This window comes from Microdochium trichocladiopsis (genome assembly GCF_020744255.1).
Source record: "Microdochium trichocladiopsis strain MPI-CAGE-CH-0230 chromosome Unknown B0I36scaffold_2, whole genome shotgun sequence".
Taxonomy (NCBI): Eukaryota; Fungi; Ascomycota; class Sordariomycetes; order Xylariales; family Microdochiaceae; genus Microdochium; species Microdochium trichocladiopsis.
Window position 1 is genome coordinate 3,692,174 of NW_025763545.1, and position 14,418 is coordinate 3,706,591.

The 14,418-nt window shown below is 57.0% G+C and overlaps 5 protein-coding genes across 5 annotated transcripts; 2 read left to right on the forward strand and 3 right to left on the reverse strand.

Annotated features, from left to right (window-relative positions):
* Nucleotides 1-1,166: 1,166 nt before the first annotated feature.
* B0I36DRAFT_237685 (glutathione synthetase-like protein) lies at nucleotides 1,167-2,886 on the forward strand (the record flags this gene model as incomplete). Its single annotated transcript, XM_046149549.1, has 4 exons — nucleotides 1,167-1,453; nucleotides 1,510-1,585; nucleotides 1,658-1,800; nucleotides 1,860-2,886. The coding sequence occupies 4 exons, from the start codon at nucleotides 1,167-1,169 to the stop codon at nucleotides 2,884-2,886; spliced, it is 1,533 nt and encodes a 510-aa protein (XP_046017336.1).
* A 471-nt stretch (nucleotides 2,887-3,357) lies between these two features.
* B0I36DRAFT_216483 (uncharacterized protein) lies at nucleotides 3,358-3,975 on the reverse strand (the record flags this gene model as incomplete). Its single annotated transcript, XM_046148972.1, has 3 exons — nucleotides 3,358-3,386; nucleotides 3,514-3,602; nucleotides 3,743-3,975. Coding segments are annotated over 3 exons (351 nt in total), but the record flags the coding sequence as incomplete, so codon positions are not given.
* A 725-nt stretch (nucleotides 3,976-4,700) lies between these two features.
* On the reverse strand, nucleotides 4,701-5,666 carry B0I36DRAFT_359807 (uncharacterized protein; the record flags this gene model as incomplete). The annotated part of the gene is made up of 2 exons (XM_046158197.1): nucleotides 4,701-5,097; nucleotides 5,227-5,666. 2 exons carry the CDS (start codon nucleotides 5,664-5,666, stop codon nucleotides 4,701-4,703), a joined length of 837 nt encoding a protein of 278 aa, XP_046017338.1.
* A 1,747-nt stretch (nucleotides 5,667-7,413) lies between these two features.
* Nucleotides 7,414-8,624, forward strand: B0I36DRAFT_403808 (GPCR fungal pheromone mating factor; the record flags this gene model as incomplete). Its single annotated transcript, XM_046161759.1, has 2 exons — nucleotides 7,414-8,024; nucleotides 8,077-8,624. Exons 1-2 carry the CDS (start codon nucleotides 7,466-7,468, stop codon nucleotides 8,622-8,624), a joined length of 1,107 nt encoding a protein of 368 aa, XP_046017339.1. The 5' UTR covers nucleotides 7,414-7,465.
* A 2,229-nt stretch (nucleotides 8,625-10,853) lies between these two features.
* On the reverse strand, nucleotides 10,854-11,672 carry B0I36DRAFT_372377 (Golgin subfamily A member 7/ERF4; the record flags this gene model as incomplete). Its single annotated transcript, XM_046160110.1, has 2 exons — nucleotides 10,854-10,985; nucleotides 11,043-11,672. 2 exons carry the CDS (start codon nucleotides 11,670-11,672, stop codon nucleotides 10,854-10,856), a joined length of 762 nt encoding a protein of 253 aa, XP_046017340.1.
* Nucleotides 11,673-14,418: the final 2,746 nt, after the last annotated feature.

Genomic DNA, 14,418 nt, shown 5'->3' on the forward strand with positions numbered 1-14,418 from the left:
ACAAGTAATGAATCGGCGTTGTGGTGTGTCAGGGCAGCGTTTTCTGCCTCGCGTCAGGTTTTTAGCCTGAAGATGGGCGTTGGTGATGGTTGTTGGTGGTAGTGCCTCACGAGGAAGCCACTCTGGATTGAGCCAGTGAGAGTGCGGATCTATCCGCCGAGGGTGTTGCAGGTTGGGCCAACAGGTAATCGACCAGGCCGACAAAGTCGTCAAACAAGCGTGATTGGACTTCCTGTCCGGCCTCGTTGTTCTTGGAGTTGTCTACGCATGAGTTGCAATCGCTACACGGCCAGCCTGATGCCCTGGTGGTTGTCGCTGGCTCAGTCAGTGCGCCAGTTTTTCATCATGGCATCCCGTGAGAGAGATGCGATCAGACGCGATGAACGCGCACTCGGCACTCCAAGATGCAGGAGAGTGACCCGCAGCCCCCACATTTGCTGGAGTCTGCCCTCCAGGGAGCCTCGCCGTGATGACTAAGCTGGCTCCTGCACCTTGCCCAGGGAAGTGCCGTTTGTGCTTTCGGAAGTCGGTGCCACGCGAGTGGTTTGTTTCGTTTTAGGGCAGATATACAACCTCTAGATGTTGGGCCGTGGACAGATTCACGACGCGGAGTAAGTGCGGGTCGATGGTAGACTTTGCGAATAGTTCAGGTCACTAAACGGAACTAGAAGTACATACGGGCGGCGCAGAGATCTATCCTGGAGATTCAGCAGATTAGCTGGGCTTTAACTGTTGATAGTCCCATCATGGACGCCAGAACACAGCCAGTGTTGATGAGTTCAGATCCGACTTGACAGCAGTTTGCCTGGTGACTTCGCCTAGTTGAGACCCTGGGAGAAATCGTGTAAGTGCAGACGGGGGACCCGCCGCCGTCTCCGCTATCGCAAAGTCCCGTCGCGGTCGAAATCGGCTCGTGGTGGGGTCGGCCCTCGGTGGAAGCTAAGACGTCAACTGCGATTCATAAGCAGAAGCTGGAAGGAGGCCAGAGTCCAATCTGTAAATTTGAGATTGCATGTCACTTCCTCCGAAACATCTCGTTGTGTTACACCTGGAAAACTCATCGTCAATTGCATTTCGGAAGTCCTTGTGCTCGTGGACGTCACCACGCTACGCTGTACGCTTCTTTCAGCCCACAGCAGACCCCGCCCTCGATTGAGCCTTCAAGCATGACGACGTTTCCGCCTTCGATAAACCCTGCCGAGGGAGAGAGGCTCACAGAAGTCGTCAAGGACTGGGCCGCTGCCAACGGGCTTGTTGTTCGGCCGCCCCCAGCTGTCGTCTCCGCCGAGGCTGATCCTCAAGGCATTCTCGCCACGCCCGTGCCCGTCACCCTGTTCCCCAGCCCCTTCCCCAAGGTCTGCTTTGATCAGGGCGTCAGTGTGCAGCAAGCATACAACGAGCTCTATGCAGCGATCAGCCAGGATGAGGAGTTCCTGGCCCAGACAGTCAAGGAGTATGTTCCGTGCTCACCTAGCTGCCAAACCCCAGACGATTGACCAGAATGCATAGGATCGGCGACAGCGATGACTTCATCACAGAGCTGTGGAAAGTTCACCTGAGAGTCAAGGCTGAAGGATACGTCCAGGTATACCATGCAACACACTTCGGCAACAGAGGCCTTGCAGCTTCCCCCCTGGCGTCTAACACATCTCTGTAGCACAAAAGCCTTGGCCTCTTCAGGTCCGATTACATGGTCCACCAAGACACCCCAGACTCATCGCCGTCCATCAAACAAGTCGAGTTCAACACCATCGCATCTTCCTTCGGCGGACTGTCTGCACAGACATGCTTACTTCACAGGTGACATAAGACCTCCAACCGGAACCCTTTGTCATCCTCGTGTTAATGAACGATTATAGATATCTTGCTTCCACGGAGTATCCTCTGCTCGAGAACGAGATTCCTCTTGGGAAGCTCGACTTGCCGCGGAACGCGAGCGTGGCAGGGCTGGCAGGAGGCATCCGGCAAGCGTTTATCGAATATGGAGCACCAACCACATCCCACCCCAAGTGCGTGATCTTCCTCGTCCAAGGAGGTGAGAGGAACATCTTCGACCAGAAGCACCTCGAGTTCGAGCTCCAAAAGTCCGAACAGCCGCAAGTGCCCGTCTTCCGCCTGCCTTATGCCGAGATTCTCCAGCACACACGCATAGCAGACGGCGCAGGCCGCGAGCTGCTCTACACGCCACCCAAGTATCCCGGCCGCACGTTTGAAGTCGCCGTCATCTACATGCGCAGCGGCTACGGCCCCGGCGACTACCCGGACCAGTCCGCCTGGGAGGCGCGCTACCACCTCGAGCGGTCCGCGGCCATCAAGTGCCCGTCCGTGCTGACGCAGGTCGCCGGGACCAAGAAGGTCCAGCAGGTCCTCGCGACGCCCGAGACGCCGTCGAACCCGTCCATCCTGACAAAGTTCCTCGCCACGGGTGCCACGAGCACCACCAAGCTCGCAGCCACTTTCACAAACATCTACCCGCTCGACGGCAGCGAGGCCGGGCTCAAGGCGCGCCAGATCGCCCAGGACCCGGAGCTGTGCAAGAAGTACGTGCTCAAGCCCCAGCGCGAGGGCGGCGGCAACAACATCTACCGCTCCGCGATCCCCGAGTTCCTCAAGACCATCCCCGAGGCGCACTATACGTCGTACATTCTCATGGAGCTCATCACGCCGCCGCCCGTGACCAACACGATCCTGCGCAACGGCAAGCTCGAGCACGGCGGCGTCATCTGCGAGCTGGGCATATACGGCACTTGTCTGTGGGACGGCCAGAGCGGCAAGGTGCTGCACAACGAGCAGGCGGGCTACCTGCTGCGGACAAAGGGCGACAAGAGCGAGGAGGGCGGCGTGGCTGCGGGCTTTGGATGCATGGATAGCTGCAGCCTCGTCTAAGCGAGGGCCGCTCCATTGTTGACTGTTCGTCTTATCTGACGTGTCTCCCCAGCCATCGTCATGCATTCCACAAACGCGCAAGCTGGGAGTATACTGAAAATTTGCAGCATAAGTTATTCTCGAGTTGGGTATATTTTTTACACATCGTGCCGGACCCCCAGAAGCCATATCACCACATTTACCCTGCCTGATATGCCCGAGCCTTGTGAGATCTAGCGCTGCATCCGTGGTAGACCAAGAAGAACATTACCAAAAGAAGACAAAAGGAAAACAAGAAGAAGAGAAGGCCTCTTCGAAGAGTGGAGTTATGTCTGAGAGCATCGTTGAGCCTTAACCAGTGCTCGTCCTTTCATTCCGTGCTAGCATTACAGCATCTTCATTCTTTCATAATCACAGATCGTCGCTTGGAGGGGGAGGGAAAAAGCACACTGCATGCCCGAAAGCAGGGAGCGCTTTTTATTCCTCAGCAGCAGCGGGGCGGCGGAGGACCTCCATGTTCTCTGTGTTTGCAAGCGTGGGTTAGTAAGTCAGAGGTTGACCTCTTTCAAGTATGTAAATATGAGGGCTGCCTAAAAGGGGGGGGGGGGTGCGCCTTGTGGCAGACCATGGGGCGAGGCTGAGACGTACTCTGGATGATCCGCAGGGACGACCGGTTCTTGCCCTCGGCATCGGTGTAGGTGTTCATTGAGGCATCGCCCTCGACGTAGACGGTAGCACTGTAGTGCCATGGACAGGCCCAGGTCAGCAAATTGAAACGCATGGGATATATTTCTCGAAGCAGGAGCAAAAGGAAGCCCTCGAGTCACACTATAGAGGGCTCTCTTTGCGGCCAGAGAGGAGACAAGAGAAAACGTACCCCTTGGGCAGACTGGTGATGAAGTCCCGCTGGGGACCCTCGGGGGCGAAGCTGACAACACGGAACCACGAGGTGGTGCGGTTGTCGCGGGGACCGCTGTTGCTGGCGACGGCGTACTCGATGAGCTCGCGGCCGGTCGAGGTGGCCTTGAGCTCTGGCGTGGCGGCGAGGTTGCCGACAATGGTTATCTTGGCAATATCGCGGCGGGCGGTGGTACTGAAGGCACGCGCGGCGGCGGCGGCGGAAGAGGAGAGGACGGCGCGGCGAGTGAGGAAGGACATGTTTGCTTTGCGACTGTCTTTGTTGCTGCGGGTGGCGGGGGACTGTGGTCTGTGGTGTTTGAATGGGTGTTTGCTTGCTTGCTCGGCGCAATGTTTGGTCTATTGCGATGCTACGGGCGACGGAGCTTATCGTGGGACCTGGACTGCCGGGATGCGGGCGGGCAGGTGGGATGGGAGGGCAGGGACCGGGACCACTTTAGCTCTAACCCGCCTACGCCCACCAGAGCTCTCTCGCAGCCACGCGACGCGCACGCGCCCTGCCATCAGCTTTGACTGATTGCTCCACCTCCAGTAATGTGACTGTCATGCGGGCTGTCACCTTGCGTCAATGGTCTGAGGCCATCAATGACCTAGACCATGTCCCGGCTATTTCCAGCCTTCACTTCCTCGCGAGGCTCCTTTGTTACTGTCTTAGCCGGCCACAAAATGGCGTGGTCGATCTTACGTCCTGGATGAGGGCAATCCTCCAAGCTTTCGGTTGGAAATTCGCTGACCCTGTACTGTAAGCAAATTAAGGTCTTCCAAGGCCATAGTGGGATATCATATTTAAAATCAACAGCTAACTATAGCTCGCCTATTAGTGTTTTCCTCCCTCAGAGCTAATTTGAGCATATGCGAAATCTCCAACGGCCCTCGTTCCAGGGGACAACGGTTCCAGCATCGCGTTGGAGTGCAACTCAGGCAGCACCAAACAAAATGGCTCCCATCAAAGCCACACTTGCCCACACCGTGACCAGTGTCCCTATCGTACCGTCACCCCCCTTCACCCCAAATTTGCCAGCGGCGTTTGTCTCTTTCGGAGGAACGTCCACGGTCCGGTGGTACATGGTCACCATGGGCAGCATACTAATACCCGTCATCTCGTCGAGGTCGCCTGATTGAAAGGTGCTGACCGTCGTCGTGGCGCTGCCTGGGCCGATGTCTCGACCAGTCGCCGTTGTGCCGTTGAAGATGAATGTCACAGTGCTCACGGCGTCCGGATTGGCCAGGTTCTGGCAGCCAGTCGTGGCTGTGTACATGCTCACAGGCAAGTTCGTGTAGCACCCGCCGCCGCCAACGCCCGCCGTGTAACCGCTGGATAAGAAAACATCAGCGATCGAGCTCGACCATGCCTGAAAGAAAATGCCCCCCCCCCCCCCCCCCCCCCCCCGCGGGCGGCACGCCACAGACGTCTCCAAGAAGATCTTCACGGTTGCTACTTACCTGGGACAGCACAATATCGCCGTCTCTCCGTCGGCGAGATTCTCCATGGCAATGTTCCAGGCAGGGTTGTAAACCGGCGCATGCGTCCCGAATCCTGTCGGTGCAAAGACGCCCGTGGAGTCGATGGCCGTCCCGTTGCCCTTTGATGCAACTCCTGCTGTGGTCCACCGATCTGGGCAGACGAGGCCAGGTGAATAGTAGTGGATGAACCTCCGCGTCGACTCTGCCCAGTCCTCGTCAAATACCGATCCTGCCTGGACGCAATCGCTGGCGCTAAACCGTTCCGCGCAAGTCGACACGTATGCTACGGCCTCGGGCAAGTAGTCTGGCGCCAGCCCGACCTGTGTCGGTGTGTAGCATGCTGCGGGTGCCGTGTACGTTGTCGTCATGGGCCCGAGGTTGGCGAAGGTGTACTGAGAGAGGACCGCGCTGGCCGGCATGTTGGCGGCTTCGTCGACTTCAGTCTTTTCTCAATGGCGTCTGCTGATGTTGGTTTTCCGCGCAAGGAGAGAATAACGTCTACCCTCACAGACTCCCATCGTGCTGTACGGTCGTCGAGCAAGAGCGAAAGAGGGGAAGTCCGAGTCTTTATGAACCCGCATGCGCACCTCCGAGTAAAATGCATGCAGGATGACCCATCCCCGGAAAGTGCAGCTCTCGTAAGGAGCCAGACGAATCAGGCACGCGCCCTGGAGGCCGGTTTGCAGGGATCAGGGTCAGCTAGGCCCTGTTCCAGGGCTGGCCACATAGCCCTGCTGCTGCCAAGGTGTTGTCATCTCTCGATCATGGGCTGGTACAGTTCGAAGGATTGGGACAAACTGCCCGATTGGGCTGACTTGTACAGTGTTGAGAAGTCGGCTGGCCCCTCTCCGTTGCACGAGGCAGGGTTCAAGGTAAACTTGACAACTCTTGGCCGTTTGCTGTTGCATGGAGCAGGCGGACTTTGATGATGCGATTTGCTCGGCTTTTACTATTTGCATGTTGTAAGGCGCTGGTGGTAACTTACTAACTTGAGCAAGGCCTGTGGTGGGCTTTTTCTGGTTGCGATGGTCTGCTTACTGGACCAACACCAAGAAAGCGGTTACCCGCGTGGGACCAGCTTGGTGCTTCGAGTCCTGTGGAGCGAGGCTATGCCATAGCTATGACAGGCAATAGAGAACTTGAGCTAAAGGTATTGATGCATGGTTTGAATTCCTGTGATCGTTGTGTCACCCCAAGTTCGGCATCCTGCGGCATATCTGGCACGGTGTCCGCAACAGCATCTGGAGCCTGGAGCACAATTTCATGTTGACTTCCTGGACATCTATTTTGGCACTGCTCAGAGATGCTGCCCGCTAAATCCGACAAGTTATGGCAACTCGTTTTCATGATAAGGCAAATGGCATGGTTTCTGTAGTCGGACAGACCAGGGCAACAATGACAGTGCCTCTTCGTCCCGACTCGAAACGTCGAAATATACCGCGTGTAGATTGGTCCTAATCGTGTCACTCTTTATGGCCATCCAGCCTATCAACATCCCCGGCTGCCGGGCAGCACCACGTAATGCACGTCCGCGAGTTTTGTGGCAGCAACAACCATACTGCTCGAGGAAGTCAGTGTATGCTGCTGAGTACTTGGCTGCGCGAATGTGCTTGGTCGGTTGTATTGGGTATTGCTTGATGTGCAATAAATGACGACTAGGAGGCTTCAAGTCACATGTTCGGGCCGAGCGGGATCAAGGTACCTATAGCTGATCTTATCTTCACAGGAAACGTGAGCTGCTTGTGGAACGATCAAGGCCTGCTTTGCGATCTCCAGCTCGGGATTCGGTGGCATCTTGCATCTCGCCTCAAACACCTAGCAATACACTCTTCGTAAATCACTGACCCAAGTGCAAGGCGTGGAGTGCGCGGGTGCCCACTCGCCGTTGCTGTGGTTTTGCAGCTCGAGTCTGCAGCAGCAGCAGCAACAACAACAATACGTCGCGTCGACACTTGCCAGCCTCCGCCGTGCATCCAGTAGTTGTGTGCAAATTGACCACTCTCGACGTTCTGACGAGAAATCTCTCAGGATAGACATGTTGAGTGAGGTGTTCTCAAACTGGCTTTCCGGCTGTCCACCCTCTCAGAGGTCTTGCACCACCTACCTAACAACTCCGACATTGGTCAAGACCGCGACATACTGTTAGAGGAGCAGCTCTTGTTGGACCACAAACTCAAGTCCTATCGGCTGGAACGCACTGCTACCAGACGTTACCACCATGTCGACCGACAGCTCGCTCGAAGCGAATCGGGTGTTACGCATCCTCCTCGCCTTTCTGGGTACAACACTATGCTATGTGCCCTTGCGCCTCCTGCTTCGAAACAAGCAGTATGCTGCAGTCTCGCTCATCCTGACGATCGGCGTCATGAACTCCTTCACTGTGCTCAACTCGTCCATCTGGCCTAACGACCAGTATGAGAACTGGTGGAGTGGCCACGGTCTCTGCGACATCGAGGTCTACGTGGCTGCACCAACGCAGACAGCATATGCGGCGAGCATTTTTGCCATCATGCGCCGCCTCACCTCGCAGATCAAGCTCAACAACGTCACGACCGTCGATAGTCAATCGCAGGCTAGGAAGAGACTGGTGGAGGAACTTGGTATCATCCTTGCAGTCCCGGCCTTCCAGCTGTTATTCACTCATTTCGATCTTGCTCAGCGATACATCATCGGCACACTCGTGGGCTGCTCGGCCGTCTACGACAGGTCTTGGCCAAAGGCCCTGGTGTTTGATACGCCCCCAGCAGTCTTTGCTCTCGGCTCGATGCCTTTCGCTTGTGAGCCACTCCGCTACCTCACACACAGCGAATTTGCTAACGCCTTCAAAAGACATCATGTACAGACGCTATCGGATCATCACTCGAGAGAACTCAGTGATATTTGCGGATGGGATCAACCAAGATGCGTGCCGGCGAGTCGCGCGCACCACCCGCCGGCTTTACCGCATGTGCTTGAGCATCCTCGTGCTCTATGTTCCATTGATGCTCTTCTTCTCCATTAAGAACCTGCGAGACACACTCTCCGGCCGGAGACCGTACGACTATCGTCACATGCGTGAAGAAGGCTCTCCGTACCCATGGCACGCCATCTTGTTCGTGCCGAGCTGGCTCGTTCCTGGAGCGACGTTGGAGCAGCCGTGGATCCCCATTATCACGAGTTTCGTGGTTGTCGCTTTCTTTGGAGCAACAGATGACGCTCTGAAGATGTGGGTATCGATATCCCAAGGCCTCGGCTTGTTGCCAGCTGTGCAATGCTTGAATCGGAAGTGCAGCAAGGGCTTGAGACTATTCCGTCGGCATGGAATCAAACTTGACAGACGAACGAGTGCATTGGACCAACCGCACCCAATCCGTTTCGAAGAATCCCTGGACCAGTAAGTCTGTTATAGATTAGCACTTAACTTGTCTCTTAAGACTAACTTAGCTCTTTCCGTCTAAGCAAGCACGCAGGTTTACACGACAGTTTCTTGCCTCCCATCCCGCGGGTGACAACATCTGCAACTCAGGCCAAGAGTTCAAGTGTATCCTTTAATGCCGACCTTCTGCTACCATTACCGTCCGCTGCTCGCCCAAGGACACCTCCATCACCTCCGTACTCTCCCACATGCTACTGGGCAAGCCCAGAGCCACTGCTGCCGCGAAGACCACCACAAGCTCACACATCTACGCCCCCCGCGTGCTCTGCTGCCTCAAACAGACCAGACCACTCCTCGAAAGATGGCCCTTTCCGCCGGTCTCTCTTGCCGACCTTGGACTCATCCAGTGCCCTCGAGAACTCTGAAATCATTGCGTCCATGATCCCGCCCCGCGGCTCGTCTCTGATGCACCGGGGCACAACCTTCTTCCAGTCTCTGCGGACTCCGACACTTCCGAAGATTCCTGCTATCACGCTGCCTTCCCTATCAACTCTATCAAGTTCCATGAGTGGGATGCTGAGCAGCAGACTCCCCAGCTGGGGCAGCAGAAGACGAGACGCAAGCCACGACCTCGAGGCCCAGCAAGACACAAAGGGCAAATCGTCTGCAAGTCCAGGAAATCTCAGTCGTGGAGGCAAATACCCGCAGGTCTCGAGGAACATGGTTGTATGGGCACCAAACACACCAGCAAGCACCCAGAAGAGAGCAGTGAACGGCAAACACCATAAAGAGTCGTCAAGATCATATGGGACGAAGACTGCAGCGCCTACCCAAGGGACTTCGCCCGCTAGCCATCGTCCTGTGGCTGACATGCATTCATCAGATACGCGCCTTCATGTAGGAAAGACTCGCCCAAGTGATTGCCCGCCTCCACGAATCCCACCACAAGCCCGCTGTTCACCACTTGCAGGACAGAGTGGGAGCATCATCACCGGCAGCCCATATCCATCGCATTCCCGATCCTCCAACGTCAAGTACCTCCGCCAGCCAGTGTCCGGCTTCGGCAAGCACCGCCGAGATCTGCTACAGCAGCGACAAAGGCGGCCGAACAGCCACACAGAACAAGTGATACTCCGATCGCTACAGAGTACCAGAATACAAGAGCATGATAGCACGAAGAAGAGCGGCGCGACGGGAGACACCAAGATCTGGATCAACCCCCGCCCACCGCAGTCGGCGCGAGCATCGCCCGCCGTGGCGACACCACCATCTCGGAAAACATTTCACGGACCGGCCGCGCCTGCCACCGAGCAAAGAAAGACCAAGGCTGCCACCATCACCTCTGCACATACGAGCCGGACAAGTCCTACTGGTCGCCAAACCGACGGCTTGGAAGAGCACGAGGCCTACACCGGCGCCGCCCTCCCACACAATGGAGACGTCGGTCCCGCAAGCAGCATTATCGACTACAACCGAGGCTACAACGACAAGCACCACGACTACAACGATTACAAGAATGACGACGACGATGACGACGATGATCTCTCTGGGGTGTCCGACAGCGAAGACACCACCAACAACACGGCAGCACCCCACACGATCCACCAGTCCCTCAGCATGCGCGGAAGAGGCAGGGCCACGGCCGTCCCGCTGATCTTTGCGAGTGCCTCGCTCGTCACGATCGGCAGTGTGCGCGAAGAAGGGGGGAGAGATCCGCCAGGGACGTGCAAACAGGTACGCGGAATCAAAGAGAAATGTGAGGAGAGACGCCCGTAGATCCCCCTTGCAACCATCTGCTCAAGTGCGATGATGCCGGCAGTTTGGCATCCTCATTCGAGCTGTCGTCAGGGTCCGTGTAGGAAGCCCGACCGTCTCAAGTACGGCGAAAAAAATGCAGCACGCTCTGTGATGTGTAGGATACTTGGAGCATGTATGGAAACAATGCACGAATAACCTCGATGCCCGTTAAGGGGAATGGATTCTTTGCAGCAAAAAATACATTTCTATTGTGAGGCTCCAGCGTAAATGCAAGAAGCTCGCGGGTGATGATAATTAGGTACTATGTACGTATAAGAGCAGAAGGTGCAACTCAAGGGTGCTCGGGGGTATCTTTCGTCATTCATATGCGAACTGTCGACGGGGACAACAAAGGCTCTTTTAGCGGGGAAATATTACAGTGTAGGGGACGCGAAGTGCTCGAGAGAACTCATAAGAGTCAGTCAGCAAGGGCGGATCATGCATCAGAGGCGTCTTATGCGGCATCGTCTCTCGAGCCTGCCAGTACGGCAGGCTCTGGCTCCGCCACATGATCAGGCCCTTCACGGGTATTAGTGCGCTCGCTAGCGGCGGGCGCGATTTCGGGATCCGGTATTTGGATGTCAAGCTGTAGTCGTCAGGTCAGCAGTGTTTCGGTTGCCTCGCATGCAGGAGTATCGCTTACATTCATGTATCCCGTGCGTCGTAGAGGCACAATCTTGGGCGCCAGAGACACGTCCTCGGCGCCTATTGTCTTCTCCATCTCGGCATTCCACTTTTCTATCCAGCTCTCCAGGCTTCGGAGTCTGCTCTTTGTATTTGTGAGGCCAAGGTCATCCCAGACCCAGCCGGTTACGAGGCCGAGAACCCCGTCAAGAATGTTCCGCCAGTTGTAGGGGTTGAAGATTGGCACAAGCTCGCTATTGAGCTTATCAATGATACGTCTGAACTCCGTCTCCGATATCCCTGCCGGGTCGAGAATTTCTGGGTACAGATTCGAAAACGTTGGTGCAAGATCGCCCTGCAACAGCCAATCCCTCTTGATTCTAATGATGCGCGTACTTATGTACTCGGGCGAATCCAAGGGGACGTGCACATTCATATGCGGATAGCAAGGATGTTGCGGACCCCATTCGTCGCCCAGGTCTGGCTGGTCGGCATCACCAAGGATGGAGCTGTCTTCAGAGTCTAATATCGAGCCCAGGTCGTCTGGTATACCTCCGTGAGATTCGCTGCGGCGCCCGAGCACATCTGGGCCACGCTCAAGGTCCTGGGAGAATCCCCGAGACGACTCGGGATTTTCGGGCAGCGCCATGACTTCTTTGCCTTTGCCCTTATCGAGAGCGCGCGGCGAAGAATTGTTGCTTCCTGCACTGGAGGGCTGCACAAGCCCGAAGCTGACAGCTCTGGCCCTTCGTACGATACTTGAGCTTCGTGGCTTGAGAATGCCAATAGGGCGTGGTTTCGTTCCCAATGCGCTGGCTTGGAGCTGGTTTGCTGGAGCAGCTTTCTGCAGGCGATCGCTGCTATCGTCGTACGAGTGACGAAGCGAAGGTGGCAGACTGCTCCGGTTGTCGTTGCTTGCTCGTCCTTCAACCTGCAAGCTCTTGCGCACAGATGGGATACGACGGACTTCCCGGTGAGCCGGTGCACCGAGTAGGGGTGATTGCGCGCTGGCGGTGGTCCGCTCCTCGCCAGCTGTCTCGTGGTCGTCGTCAAGCGGATGGGGAACTGGGATCGGTGGAGGAGGTGGCGACGACTGGCGACGAACCAGAGACTGTCGACGAGCAGGCAGTGAACGAGCCGAGTTGGTCGGATTCCACAGGCGGGCGGCACGGGGACGTACAGGCAACCGCAAATCCTGTGTGGGTTTGTTGAGTTTGAATGGAGAAGGCCAAGGCGGCTGACGCGAGAATGCTTCGGGTGCTGGGAGTTCGCGAGTATTGTGCTGGACGACTGGATGACCAGCTTTCGGATTCCCAGCTGCTTGAGAGATGCCTAGGGCGGTTTGCGAGAGAGCTGTCGCCTGGTTGTGAGCGTGGGAAGCCGTTGGAACAACGAGCTGGATAGGCCCAAGCGGGCAGAAGGATCCGCGCGGTGGCGGCGTGCTTTGCGAAGGCGAGGATCCGGGCAAAGCGGTGGAACACCACGACTGGTTCTGCGAGGCAGTTGGATGCGCGAGATGTCAGTGACTGCACAAGCCTGACGCCGACGAGGCTGGCGATGCAGGATGGAACCGGCGAAAGGGGACCCTGCTGGGACCGAGAAGGCGAGGAGGCAGACGAGCGCCCGTGCCGGGACGACTAGGCTGGCCGGGGTTGTGATTGGCTGGTGATGCCAGGCCCCTTGCAGGCAATTTGGGAGTGCCGCCTGAACGTGCAGGCAGTGAGGCCTGGGCGCGTGCGGGCTGAGCGTGCGGTCAATGCCGCTGTTGCAGGGGGCACCGCCTGCTGCTGCCAACCGGCAGCCCGAGGACTGCAGCAGGTGCAAGTCGGCCTCCAAGTCCTCCGCCGAGCCCCACGACTCTGGAATGTTCCTGGGCGAGCGTCCCGAGATTGCTCTGCAGAAAATCCGCCGATCAATGCTGCAGAAGTTGTCGTCAACTGCTGCCAGCACCGGCATTGGGCGGTCGGCGGTCGCGCTCTTCTTGCCTCTGTCTCCGCTCAGCGACCTATTCGCTGATGACGTTTTTCCTGGGGCGTGTGTGTTCTTTCAGCTGCCTCTGACAAGAAGCACGCGTTCTTCCGAGTCGAAAATTCCAGCCTGCTTGAGCTGTCGGGCCGCCGTTGAGGATGTTCGAGAGATCGGACTGACGAAGATTTGGTTGTCGGTTCGTGCGGGTATTCACGGCCAGGAAAAGAGGACGTCCGCGCCAAAGGACATCTTTCTGGAGAGGCCGCGCGCGCGAGGACACGAGCAAGTCCAAGCCATCTTATTATAAATGAACGTCTGGCGCGACTGGATGTGACTTGTGACCACCCGCTGCGTCATCTCGGGCTCGCATGCGGGCTGGCCGCGCCCGTGCAGGGTCCTGGCCGGATTTCTTTTTGCTTGTCCGTGGCACAACTCTAATTGAGGCTGTCCTGGGCGCCCTCGCAGCTCCATGATCTGATCCCTGTGTTCATGCAACGGTGCCCCTTGCTAGCCCACGCCTGCCCACGATCCCACACGCGGCGCCGCGAGGTCCAGTGTGCCGGGTCTGGTCCAGCCCTGAACAGGCGCTAGGGCCGTCGGTCGTCATCACCATTTTATTACAACGCAGTGAGCAGAGCAGAGCCTGTGCCCCGGACGCCCTGGCTAGTCCTGCACAAAGGCAGTCTTGTCGAGCCGTTCATTCATAACGCCCTGAACAAAGGCCATGGATGCCGGCCGTGGAGTTTGCCGCTTGCCTGGCGTCGAGACACGGCACCGTGCTGCGAGAAACCCAAAAGCAGGCGGACTGCTTCGGATGCTCGGTTGTGGACACTCGACCACGTTCCGTCGCCGCAGAAATAGGACCATACGGAGCACATCCTGCATTGTGCGGAAAACACACCCACACAGCCATGACAGTCGTCCCATGTGGGCTCGCTTCGGACGGTGCCAGGGGCTCTTTGATCTCGAATCGGTGTCACCTGTGTCCCAGCCCCGTCGCCCCCACGCAACTCGTAGCCTCACTTTGGTCGTCCTTGGTGACAAAGGGTAGACCTGTCCTGACAGTCTCGTGGGTCAAACTTCTCTCAGGGTTTGGCCAGAGCCTGACAGGGGACGACACGAATGGTCTTCGTCAGCCCTTGGCGAGGCTCATCACTTTTCCCTGTCGGTCTTCGACTTGCACCACTTGGAACATTTTTGAGCTGCAGGTTAGATCTCCGTGTCTGCCTGCACGACCACCGCCATGCATGATCTGTGACAGTGCGGCTGCACTCCTTCGTGGGTCCTTGCATAGTCACGCTTCGCGCATTGCTGCTTTTTCCCGTCATACTAACCCGGCTTTACGGCGTCATGCTTGTATTGGTGTGAAAATCCATGCAGTTCGGGAAGGTCCAGACGCAGCCTTGACGGCTCGCACGGGAGCTGCA